Source organism: Rhinopithecus bieti, unplaced genomic scaffold (genome assembly GCF_001698545.2).
Source record: "Rhinopithecus bieti isolate Rb0 unplaced genomic scaffold, ASM169854v2 scaffold_1017, whole genome shotgun sequence".
Lineage (NCBI taxonomy): Eukaryota > Metazoa > Chordata > Mammalia > Primates > Cercopithecidae > Rhinopithecus > Rhinopithecus bieti.
In genome coordinates, this window is record NW_016803657.1 from 6,660,227 (window position 1) to 6,673,351 (window position 13,125).

Sequence of the window (13,125 nt, forward strand, 5' to 3'; positions counted from 1 at the left end):
ATANGGAATTAAAAGCCAAAAAGAAACAGTTCACAGTTGAAAGTGGTTGTGGGGAGTTCAAAACTGGGAAGAAGGAACGGCTATGGCAGAGAACTACTGTTTTGCTTTTAATTAGTAATGAGAAAGTATTGCTTTAACTGTGCATATATATACATAACTTTGGTGAAAATAAGTAAAAATTTTTAAGTGTACATAGTTCTCATTCTACTACAAGAATGAATGAATGAATGAACGAACGTTCATAGGATCAATTCCATCAACTCCTAAACACACGTGTTTATCTTCTAACATCTCTGGAACTGGAAGACATCCTGTATTCTGTGGAATGTCAGCCAGGCTGCAGCTGTGAGGCGAGAACTTGGTTGTTTTGCCTGGGGCGAGATTCTGCAACATTTCAGTTAATTCAGGACCATCCAAAGAATGAACATACCTTCCAGCTGTTATCTGCAACAAACTTGCAGACTGAATACGCAAGTGGCTTGGAAGAACATACTAGAGATGAGACAGCAGGGGATGCCACATCACCACTCCGCTTGAGGACAAAGAAAATGATACTGTGTGGGGAGTGTGGACAGGGACGGCTCTGACTTGAAAAGACTTAGACTCTAAATTCATTTCACTCCTGCATACCTTTCTGTGTACGCACAAAATGAATACAGATCAAAATCTGTGTTGAAATAAATCTTTAGATACGATATAGCTTAAGTACAAAAATAAAAATCCTAGATAATAAGAATTATGTCTTAGTTTGTCGTATTTTTTATGTTGGTTAACACTGGTAATCTTACTACTGATAACATCTTTTCTTTGGTGAAATATGGTATACGTAGGAAGGTAAGTTGCAAAATTGTTCCTAACAATCCCCAAATACACAGTGTTTCGTCTACACCAAGGAATATTCCATAACCATTAAGATGAATGAATTGGAGGTATAACACACGATGTAATTTTCAGACAGGATCTGGTATGAAAAATACAGAAAACTAAGTATATGATTCCCCCATTTTTTCTTTTCATTTTTTTCTTCATTGCTTTTACCCATACTACACAGATGATTCCATTAAAAAAAAAAAAAAAAACTTTGACAAAAAGAACCCTGTAGGTATGTACATACATATGTAAGAAGTCCCCTGCAGTATAATATAAGTACAGAAAAAGCACGGAAGGTCACTATGGTAGGCAGAATTCTAAGATGGCTCCATGATCTCTGCCCTCTGGGCTCACTCTGTGATTATGCTGCATGGGAGAAGAGATTCTGCAGATATAATTAAGGTTGTCTATTAGCTGACTTTGAGGTTATTCGTTGGGCCAAACCTAATCACGTGTGCTCCTTCAAAGCCAGAGTTCTCTCCAGCTGGTCACGGAAGAGAAGTCAGAGAGATATGAAGTGTGAGAAGTGTGTGATGCCACGGAAGTTCTCCAGGGCATCACAGGGGCAACCTGACAGCAGTCACTGGGAGCTGAGAGTGGTCCCCGGCTGTAAGCCAGTGAGAGAGGAGGAGAGAGATGCAGAGGCTTCAGTCCTAAAACCACAAGGAATTGAACTCTGCCAACAACCTTGTGAGTCTGAAAGAAGTCCCTGAGCTCCAGAGAAGAATGCAGCCCAGCCGATACCTTGAGTGCAGCTGTGTGAGACCTGGACAGAAGGTCTAGCTCCCCCATGCCCAGACTCCTGACTTGTGGAAAATGTAAGTTAAATACTATAGTTTTAAGCTGCACTTGTAGTTGCAAGCAATAGAAAACAAGTTCAGGGCCGAGTGCGGTGGCTCACGCCTGGAATTCCAGCACTTTGGGAGGCCAAGGCGGGTGGATCATCTGAGGTCAGGAGTTCAAGACCAGCCTTGCCAACATGGTGAAATCCTGTCTTTATTAAAAATACAAAAAAAAAGTAGCCAGGCATGGTGGCACACACCCGTAATCCCAGCTACTTAGGTGGCTGAGGCAGGAGAATTGCTTGAACCTGGGAGGCGGAGGTTGCAGTGAGCCGAGATCGTGCCATTGCCTGGGTGACAAGAGCAAAACTCCGTCTCAAAAAAAAAAAAAAGAAAGAAGGAAAAGTTCAGATTTTAGTGCCAGGAAATGGGGTGGGTGCTACTGTAACAAATACCTAAAACGTGAAGGTGCTTTGGTAATCAGACAGTAGGTGGAGGCTGGAAGGACTCTGAGAAGCAGGATGGAAAAAGTCTAGATTACCTTGAACAGGCTACTAGGAAATGTGCACAGTAAAGACATTGCTTCTTTCTCAGAATAAAGTGAGAACTTTCCTAAATCACCTCAGAGAAAGGCAAAATTGCTGCAAACAGCAGAAACCTAGATGCTCACAAGCCTGCCAGCAAAGGCTCAGAAGGAAGTGAGAGGCATGTTACTGGAAACTGGAGGAAGGAGGGTTCTTGTGATGTGAGGGCAGGGAGCTCACTGAAATTGTCATCCTGCAGTTGTTGGAAAGCAGAATTTGCAAATGCTGAACCTGAAGAGATGGCCAAGGAGGTTTCCAAGCAGAGTATAGAAGGTGCCCCCTGGTTTCTTCTTGCTGCTTATGGTGAGAGGCAACAGGAGAGAGAGAAATTGATGAACTGTTCAGCAAAATAAGAACCAGGAGTGGACAAGTTTGAAAATGCACAGCCTCTCCAGATGACAAGAGATGCCAAAAGTCAGAAGTGGCTTCTGATGGGAGGCAGAGAGGAAAAACCAAGTGTGGGCCTAGACAACCCTTTGCTGAAACCCAGGAGGACCAAAATGTCAGGGTACCTGGTCACATAAATGACTCAGTAGAGTAAGGGTGTTTCTTGTATATTTTTCTTAGTCAAAACAGAGCACCTCAAGGAAGTTCAAGAGCACTGTCCCTCCACCATCTCACCAGAAGCTAAAAGTAGAGAAGGGATTATCTCAGAGACATTTATGGATGTGGCTTCTGTCTAATGGAGTGAATTCTTGTGAAATCCTCATCCGGCCCACAAGTTCTTCAGAAAATTATGCCAGCAGAAATACTGCTGGCCTAGACCGAAAGGAACAGAGACACTGAAAAATGAAGGGGGTGGCTACAGACAGGAAGTAGCTGATAAACACGCTACCGTTCATGCAGAGGGAAAGATGACTCAGAGGAGGAAGCCAAGATCCCAGAGGGTGGCACCAACAGGACAGAAGGCAGAGCTAAGAGACTATCCCCAGGCTTTGGAATGGAACAAAAGAACTTCCACTGGACTGGAATTTGCCTCACTAGAGTTCAAAAATGCTTTGGGCCAGGCCAGTGGCACCTTTTTACCTTTCATTTTCTCCTATTATTTCTTTATGTATTTATTGAGACAGGGTCTAGCTCTGTTGCCCAGGCTGGAGTGCAGTGGCATGTTCATAGCTCACTGCAACCTCAGACTCCTAGGTTCAAGCAATCCTCTCATCTAAGCCTCCTGAGTAACTGGGAACACAGGTGTGTGCCATCAGGCCTAATTTTTTATTTTTTGTAGAGATGGGGTCTTGCTATGTTGCCCAGACTGGTCTTGAACTCCTGGCCTCAAGCCATCCTCCCACCATAGCATCCCAAAATGCTTGAATTAGGAGAGTGATCATTTACCCTTTCTTCTTCTTCTTCCTCCTCTTCCTCTTCTTCTTCCTCTTCCTTTTCCTCTCCTTCTCCTCCTCCTCCTCCTCCTCCTTTTCTTTTAAAGACAGAGTCTCACTTTGTAGCCCAGAGTCTCACTTTGTAGTACAGTGGTACGATCTTGGCTCACTGCAATCTCCGCCTTTCAAGTGGTTCTTGTGCCTTAGCCTCCCAAGTGGCAGGGATTACAGGCATGTGCCACCACACCCTGCTAATTTTTGTATTTTTGGTAGAGATGGGGTTTCACCATGTTGTCCAGGTTGGTCTCGAACTCCTGACCTCATGTGATCCACCCGCCTCGGCCTCCCAAAGTGCTGGGATTACAGGTATGAACCGCGTGCCCAGTCCATTTCCCTCACTTTTGAACCAGAGTGACTGTTACCCGCCTGTCCCACCCTTGTAAGTTGGGAGGGTTGGGGCAGATACTTGTGTCTTTAGTGTCACAGGTCCACAGATGGAAAGAAATAGTGCCCCAAGAGTGGTACTTAATGGATTATATCCAGAAGCCCCATTCACACCTGATTTAGATTAAGATGATGAGATTTTAGACTTGAACTGATACTGTAATAGGATGAGACTGGGGGACCTTGAGATGGGGTGAGTGTGTTTTGCATGCGGGTGTAACTATGGGTTACTGGAGGCCAGATGGCAGACTGTGGCAACCAGAATTCTAAGATGACCCCTAGTGACCCTTGCTTTGCATAACCTGCCCTCCAACCTTGAGTGTGAGTGGGAACTGTTTGTGCCATTTCATCATTATGTTTTGTTGTATGGCAAAATAGATTTTTGCAGATATGTAAATAAGTTTATTCATCAGTTCACTTTGGGTTCATCAAAAGGGAGATTATACAGGTGGGCCTCACCTAAACACATGGACTTTTTAAAAAGCAGAAAGGAAGTCAAATACTCAAAGAATGATGGAGATTCGACATGCCACTGCTGACTTGAAGATGCTGGGGGTAGGCTGGGCTTGTTGGCTCATGCCTGTAATCCCGGCACTTTGGGAGGCTGAGGCGGGCGGATCACCTGAGGTCAGGAGTTTGAGATCAGCCTGACGAACATGGAGAAATCTCATCTTTACTAAAAATACAAAATTAGCCAGGCATAGTGGCGGGTGCCGGTAATCCTAGCTACTTGGGAGGCTGAGGCAGGAGAATCGCTTGAACCCAGGAGGCGGAGGTTGTGGTGAGCCGAGATCGTGCCACTGCACTCCAGCCTGGGCAACAGAGCAAGACTCTGTCTCCAAACAAACAAGCAAAAACAAAAAGATACCACTTTGGTATTGGTTGTTTAATTATATTTCACACATATGAAAGCATTTGTAACTTAGACTAATAACAAAATGAACACCATTTCATCCATCACCCAACCTAAAAAGAATGAACTAGTTCCAGAATCACATCAACCCTCCCAAGCACATCTTCCTGCCTGTCCCCACCTCTCATCCTACCAAAGGGAATCACTTTCCTGGATTCCGTGTTTAACATGGCCTTTTTTCATTTATAGTTATACCACACATTTTTGGAACCCTAAATTATACTGCTCTACTTTGCTTATTTTGAAACCTTATATAAATGGTATCATGCTCTGTGCATTTTTCTGCAATGTGCTTTTCCCCCCAACATAATGAGACACAGCTAACATTGACGCAGGTAGCTACGGTTTAATTTCACAACTTTATGGTACTTATTGCACAAATATGCCATCATCCAGCCATTCCCTCATTGATGGATATGTGGATTGTTTGGAACTTTAGGCTACGACAAAACATTAACATAAACACTCTCATACTCATTTTCAAATGCATTCTGACTTTTCTACCACCACGAGAAATACCAGAGAAAATTATGGTATTTAAATGGCACACTGGAGGTAAACTAGAAGGTGTGTAGGGTTCTGGACACGGCTGTGGTCCCACAGACTCTGGTCACCCCAAAGACTAAGGGGATCAGTAAGATGAAGTACATCAGTGTCCCACAGCACAAGGGTGAAGACCTACGAGTAGAATAATTGGAACGCAGAGTGTGGGCCTGTCGTCAACTGTGCTAGGTAAGACCAAGCTGCTTCCCAAAAGGGCCAAAACAATTTGCACCATGTTCTCACTGGCACCGTGTTCAAGTTTCCATTGCTCCTCATCCTCACCATACCTAGACACTGTTAGACTTTCATATTTTGTTAAAAAAAAAAAGAAAGACAAAAGAAATACCTCTCTGGTCTTATATTGTATTTTCCTTATTATTACTGAGATTGGGCAAATTTTCACGTTTATTGGCTGTTCCTAGTTCCTCTTCTGTGAAATGCTTATGCATTTCTTTGGCCCATTTTTTTTAAGCTGGGTTGTTGGGGATTTTATTGTTTTCATTTTTTGAGACAGAGCTTGCTCTGTCGCTCAGGCTGGAGTGCAGTGGCGTGATCTCAGCTCACTGCAACCTTCATCTCCTGGGTTCAAGCGATTCTCATGCCTCAGCTTCCCAAGCAGCTACGATTACAGGTGCGCATCACCATGCTCAGCGAATTTCTGTATCTTTTGTAGAGAAAAATACAAAAGGTGGAGTTTCACCGCATTGGTCAGGCTGGAATCAAACTCCTGGCCTCAAATGATCCGCTCGTCTTGGCCTCCCAAAACACTGGGTTTACAAGCATGAACCACTGCATCCAGCTTTTTTTTTTTTTTTAAGACAGACTCTCATCATCACCCAGGCTGGAGTGCAGTGGCGCGATTTCAGCTCACTGCAACCTTCATCTCCTGGGTTCAAGAGATTCTCCTGCATCAGCCTCTTGGGACTGCCCCGTACAGCTGGGACTACAGGTACATGCCACCACAACCAGCTAATTTTTGTATTCTTAGTAGAGATGGCTTTTTGTCATGTTGTCATGTTGCTCAGGCTGGTCTCGAACTCCTGGCCTCAAGCGATCTACCCACCTCGACCTCCCAAAATTCTGAGATTACAGGCATGAACTACTGCACCCGGCCTGTTGATCTTTAAAATAGACTTTTTCCTTTGCCATCCTTAATATATTCTGGATAGCAATCATTTGTCAGTTTTATCTTATCACAAAATCTTCTCCCAGCTTAGGGCCTGTTTTTCAGTTTTTCACTTTTCACTGTTCATTATCTGATGAACAAAATTTCTTAATTGTACCAATCTCTTCTTTTATGACTTGAGCTTTTTTGTGTCTTCTTTATGCTATTTGTTACTTAATTTTTAACTTACTGTTCTGTGGTCAGAGAACATGTCCTATAAACCAGATACTTTGAAGTGTGTTAAATATTACTTTTGATATAGCATGAGGTTAATTTTTGTACACACCCAATACTTGAGAACAATATGCATTTTCCAATTGTGGGGTGGAAGGTTCTATAACAAATGTTCACCAGATCATTGATGGCAAACAATGGCTGAGGGGGATGGGTGACAAATCCAGCCCTGGCCATCTGTTTACATATTGTCTATGACTGATTGCCCTCTACAAAGGCAGAGTTAAGTAGCTGCGAGAGAGACTGGACGGCTTCACAAAGCTGAAAATATTTACTATCTGATCCTTAATGTGAAAAGTCCACCAGCCACTATGCTGGACTATGTTCAAAAACTGTTTCCCTTCTATTTTTATCTGCTTGATATCAGTTAATGAAAGGCTGTTTTGAAATCTTCTATGATAATGACATATTTAGCAATTTCTGTTCATTTTTGTTATTTTATGTTGAGGCTGGTTTATTAGGTGCAGACAAGTTTTAAATTATTCAATATTCCTGATGCGGTAGGTCTTCTATCATTAATGCACGGTCCTTTTGCCCTTAATAATTATTTTTGCTCTGACACCCACTTGAATGATATTGTTATTATACCAGCTTCTTTTCATTAGCATGCTTTTCCCCCATCCTTTTATTTTGGTTGTGTCTCATTCTTAAGTAAAACAGCATACAGTTGGACTTGGTTTTCCCATGGAATCTGACTGTCTCTGCCTTTTTAAAACACAAAATTTGTTCCATTTATTGTAGTGACAGATATATTTGGTTTCATTTCCATGACCATAGATTGTGTTTTCTTTTTACTCTATTTTTTTGTATGCTTTCTCCCTTTTTTTCCTGCCTTCTTTTGAATTCAGCTTAACTTCATTTTTTATCTTTACCGATTTGAAATTTTAACCTTTTCATGTTTCCCTAAACATTATTACATTCTAGACTGAGTAAAGTTGAAAAGTTCATCAGTGTCTCTACCCTCCTTCAGAACAATGTAAGTACATCTGAATTCATATCTTAGATTTAAATCGTACTACTGTCCAGTATTTTAGTTTCACTTTGCTTGTTTGCCATTTATTTTATTGCATTTTAATGGAGAAATAAGTCATCTGTTTTCAAAACAGTACTTGAATATACCAGGAGTATAGATACCATAAAACAGCAAATTCCATTCACTAGGTACATCACAGGAAAAATGGTCTGACATTCAAGTAATAAAATTAGAAATAAAAGTTCCAAGGTTCCAGCTTGGTAAAACAGATACAGTTACAGGTAATGTTTAATAAACTAATTTTTTTCCCAATGTGTAAACAAAACGACCAGACTAAATTTTTGCCTGGCCATTTCAACTTAACACCATAGCCATTCGAAATACAGATACTGTGCACACTTCACCTGATTTATTATTGTGGTGAAAGGGCAAAGATGTGAGAAAAAAAAATACTGTATATTAGAGATCAGAAGGTAATGGTGAAAGAAAAGTCTCTACAGCCTAAAAGGACATGACTATATTCCAACTTTAGAAAATTAATCCAGAAAGACAAGAAAAGAGTTTAAGTAATTGCAGTTTAACACGAAAAGTGCAGAGTCAGAGGAGGGACAGGAGGGGTTAAAGCAAGGCTAATTGGAAAGCCTGTTAAGTTTGCTGTCTAGATTAAGAAAAACTAAACTTTCATTCATTCACATCTGTTGCCCCTCATATTTCCTAAACATAGATGCTCTACTGCTTAATTATGAGGGATCTTTTTTTTTTCAACTTAAAGTATTGCTAATCTTTTGTAGACTAAAAGAGCAGAAAGCCAATAAGATGTCAAGTGCTTGCTAGAAATTACTTTTTTATGTTTCTACATGTAAAATTTAGAGATGAATTTTGATAAATCATTTAAAATAAAATGTGCTTAAAATTCTTGAAGAAAATGCCTTTTTGCTTATGTGTGCAATTGGAAATTAACTTTCCCATAAGGATGTATTCTGTGGAATGTACAAAACTTCTCATATGAAGCGATCAAATGGTCATCCAAGATCAGAAACATATCTCATAGACATTACATTTAGTAAAGTTTTGCTAAAATGTAGTGTTTCATTGTAACCAATATTTGGTGTTTGTGCCATGTGGCTACAGGTTTGTCGGTTTCACATCATGGTTTAGAGATTATTATTCTTTTTTTCTTGTGAAATGACACATAAGCATACTGTGCCCATACAAGCAAAGAGAAGAGGGGGAGGCAAAAAGCTTTTTTGTTTTAGGACTAATGATTGAGGAAAAGAGAACATGGAGCTTTGTTAGCTCAAAGAAAATGTTTGATCGCTGATTACTCTCTAAAACAGTTCTACGGATGAAACCAGTGTGTCCTTTCTCCATAGTGTGCCATCAAAACCAAAGACCTACTAATGATTGTTTTGATGTCAAATACATACCTTAAAGTTGACATTTCATTTTAAAGGGTTACAACTACCTCATAGGGACAGAGCTAGATGTACTTTTATGCTTTCTCTGAAATATAGTACACCACTGCACAATGGTAGCCAATTTTAACATTAATAGTGAACAAACCTCTTCAGGGAAAGATAAAATTCACCAATTTGAAAAATCTAAAATTAGTTCTACTTTCTAATAGAAAATATAAAGTGCATCATCAGTGTAAGGAATTCTGATACCAGTTTGTATTGCAAATTTTCCCAACAAATCATCAATATAAATCCAGTCCAGATGTCAGTCACAGGTACAAATATAGCTGAAAGGTTTTTTTCTTTTTAAGGGCAGTAGTCCTTTGAAATAGTTAATGTAACTGTTGCTGACACATTAATAACAGTACCTCTAGCTGTCACATACTAATGTGGACTTCTGATCAAGACTGGCCCAGTAAAGGAACTTACCAAATAAGCCTCAATCTATTTCAAGTCATATCCAGTCCTGTACCCTTCATTCTCCTTTAGTATTTGAAGACGACAGGTTGAGTTGGCAGATATTGTGCATGGACGCCTGACGTTGTTTTTAACCATTCAACCTTTTTTACTGAATTCTTGATAACAGGAACTAGATTTGCAGGGAGAATGGGGATACTGGAAAGATCTATACTGATGTTACCTGAGAGGCCAACAGAGAAGATGCTGTCTGAATTTTTCTAATGGAGTTGTACTTGTCTTTGTATTGAGTTTCTCCTCTTCTGTTTTGCTTTTCTTGGTCCTTTCTTCATGAGGCAAAAATATCCTCTAGACTCCAACTATAGGATTAGATATGTTTGTTGCTGCGTTTCCTGAAGGTCTGGATGGCTTATGAGACATGTCGAAGAAACAACTCTGGCGACCATGGCCTTTGGTGATGGAGAAATGGCAGGCTGAGAGACAGCGTGAGGAATACTTTCATTTAATGCAACCCCTGAACTTTCACTGGTATTCATCTGTGGCAAGGAAATTTCAGTAGCCTGTACGTTAGCCATCGATGCTGTCATTACAGCCAGGGCAGGACTATTTCTACCCTGAGAACTGCTAATCAATGGGCCTGTCTTCATAGTGCTAGTAGATGAAGGCACAGACATGCTGTTTTCACAGCCTGCAGACAAGTCAAAGCTGCTGTCGTTTAGATCTGTCAATCTTCTACCTTCTGTTGCGTGTGCTTTCTTGTCCTGAAGCACATGATGAGGCAGCAGCTGGTGAAGCTCCTTTCTTCTTAAATGCATTGCAGTAATTTTCATACCCATCTCAAACATCTTACTATTCATTGCTTGCCTATAAACAGTATCTGTGAAAGACTGGATATCATAGGTAAGATCAATACTGAGAATTTCAGAGTTTTCTGGCTTTTTTAGCACTAACCCAATCACCCACATTGTACGAAATTCTTCCATATCAGGATTTTCTTTGGGTGCTGGAAATGACTGTGGATTCACATGTGCCAGTGTAATAAATTCATTCTTCTCCAAGCTCCCAACCAGGATTCGGATCTTTGATTCCACCAAGCCCACCCATTCTAAATGCTGTTTTTCTGTTGGCGCACTTGCCAGAAGTACAATATAATGCTTGTACTTCTGAAAGAAGCTTGGAGCTTCAAAGAGTTTGGACCACTCAGCCTTACTCAGCAAAATCTCTTGTGTGATAGCAAGTCCCTGTTTAAACTCCTCAATCATGACCATCCTGGTTGAAACAGACACGTTGTATGTGGAGTTCTGCTGTGGGTATGCTGGTGTGATGATGGGCATAAGATGGTACCTATCACTGGGATTTACTCTTGGGTCCCATACAGGCAAATTAAGATTCCGTTCTTCAGGCTCTTTCAGTAACACTGGGTTTGGCCATTCCCATTCCGAAAATACCAAGAAGAATTTCCGCACGAGAGTTGACGCTACTGCATTTGGATAAAGCTGACAAGTTCTTGCTACCAGCATGGCCCAGGAAACACCTCCGAGGAAACCTAATATATTGGAATAGATATTGTGGCACTTGGCCCACAGTTTGATGGCTCTTAGAGTCAACCTGAAGTTGTCAATGTTTGGCACTAGATGTAAAATTTCATCGGTTACCCGGCAACCGTTAAGGCTTCTTATGCATCTAATGTCTAAATTTTTAAGCAAACTGTCATCTCTTAGGTCCAAATCTTCGGGAATAGTCTGTAGTGCTAATCTTGCAAATAAAATATCAATCTCTATCCCATCAAAACACAGTTTGATAACTGGCACAAATGCCTCCTCAACAGCCCTTAAATCTTTTACTTCCTCCTGTAGTTTCAGTTTAACATAGAATGAGGTGAAAAAGTCGCTTCGATCCACATGCCTTGGTGCAACGCACAAGGCGTCAATATCTGCACCTTTCGTATGTACTCCTAATCTGTAAGAGCCAAACGTAAAAATCTTTCCGCCAACGTTTTCAATTACAGACTGGGGAAGGCTCTTGCTTTCACTGATTTCACGTATCCATTCCTTTACCAGATTATTTAATTTTTCCAAAACTAAAATCCTGCGCTGCAGTTCCTCTTCCTCTTCGAAGACCCCGAAGGGCCTGAGGGTTTCTATTAGCCTCTGGGTTAGAAGGCAGTCCGTATCCTTGGGGACCGCTAGGCTGATAGGCGAGGAGATGCCGTAGCACTTCGGTGGCGGTGCCTGCTGTGGTGGTCCCTGCGTTGTCACCGGAAACGGCATCATCTTTCAGCGCCCACCCCTCCAGGGCACGTCCCCCACCACCGCGACCTTCGTGGCCGCCGCCCAGGTCATGATCCTCTGAGGCGGGAAGGGCAGGGCTTCTAGCTGCCCTGGTCCGACCCCACTCCCGCTCCCGCTGCGCGCCCGCCGCTTCAGGAACTTCTCCGCCTTCCCCTCAGCCCCAACATGGCGCCAGACCCCTCAGCGGCCGCGTTCCAGAACCTACCGTACACGCCTGGGCGCCTGGGCGCCTGCGCACCGGCCGCCAGCGCGAGGGCTCACGGGAGCCATGGCTTTCCGGGCCAAGGGCCCCCTCTCGCTGCGCGGGGGGGGGGGGGTCTAGATGGGGCTGGACAGGGCTCACGTTGTCTATAACCGGCCAAACTCAACCCTTTATTACCACTATTTTACATATTTGCCCAACTTTACCCATCTAATTCTTTGCTCCCCAAGTCCCCTGACATTTCAGATGTGCATCTTTTCTGGGGGCACCCTCTGCCCACTTCACCCTAGCGTGCACCCTTTGGAAGTCCAAAGACCCCTTCATAGTGGGAACCCGTTGGTGGAAAGCAGTTTCTGTCTTGTTTCTCGGGCTGTTGCTGGACGTTGGTTTAGCTGGGGCAGCATTTCGAGGTCAACATTTGTATTCTGGCCATGCTGTAAAGGCATGATTCTGCTGTCTTCTGGTTCCCATTGAGAATTCCACAGCTGCATGAACTGCTGCTCGTCTGCCTTTTCTTATGGCAGCTGTAAAAGTCTCTGTCCCTAGTGCCCTGTCTGATCCCACCACTGTGTGTCCAGGCATAGGTTTCTCTTTAATAATCTTACCCAGGCCGGGTGCGGTGGCTCACTACTGTAATCCCAGCACTCTGGGAGGCCAAGGCTGGGGGATCACCTGAGGTCAGGCGTTCAAGACCAGCCTCAACATGGAGAAACCCTGTCTCTACTAAAAATACAAAATTAGCCAGGTGTGATGGTGCATGCCTGTAATCCCAGCTACTCAGGAGGCTGAAGCAGGAGAATTGCTTGAACCTGGGAGGTGGAGGTTGTGGTGAGCTGAGATGGCGCCATTATACTCCAGCCTGGGCAACAAGAGCGAAACTCCGTCTCAAAATAAATAAATAAATAAATAAATAAATAAATAAATAAATAAA

General features: G+C 42.4%; 2 protein-coding genes across 6 annotated transcripts in view; both read right to left on the reverse strand.

Moving 5' to 3' along the window:
• Positions 1-13,125, reverse strand: part of RADIL (Rap associating with DIL domain) — an 81,793-nt gene that overhangs the window by 44,952 nt on the left and 23,716 nt on the right. The window lies entirely within an intron of this gene.
• PAPOLB (poly(A) polymerase beta) lies at positions 7,900-12,214 on the reverse strand. The gene has a single exon (XM_017894925.1). The coding sequence runs from the start codon at positions 11,972-11,974 to the stop codon at positions 10,061-10,063; it is 1,914 nt and encodes a 637-aa protein (XP_017750414.1). The 5' UTR covers positions 11,975-12,214; the 3' UTR covers positions 7,900-10,060.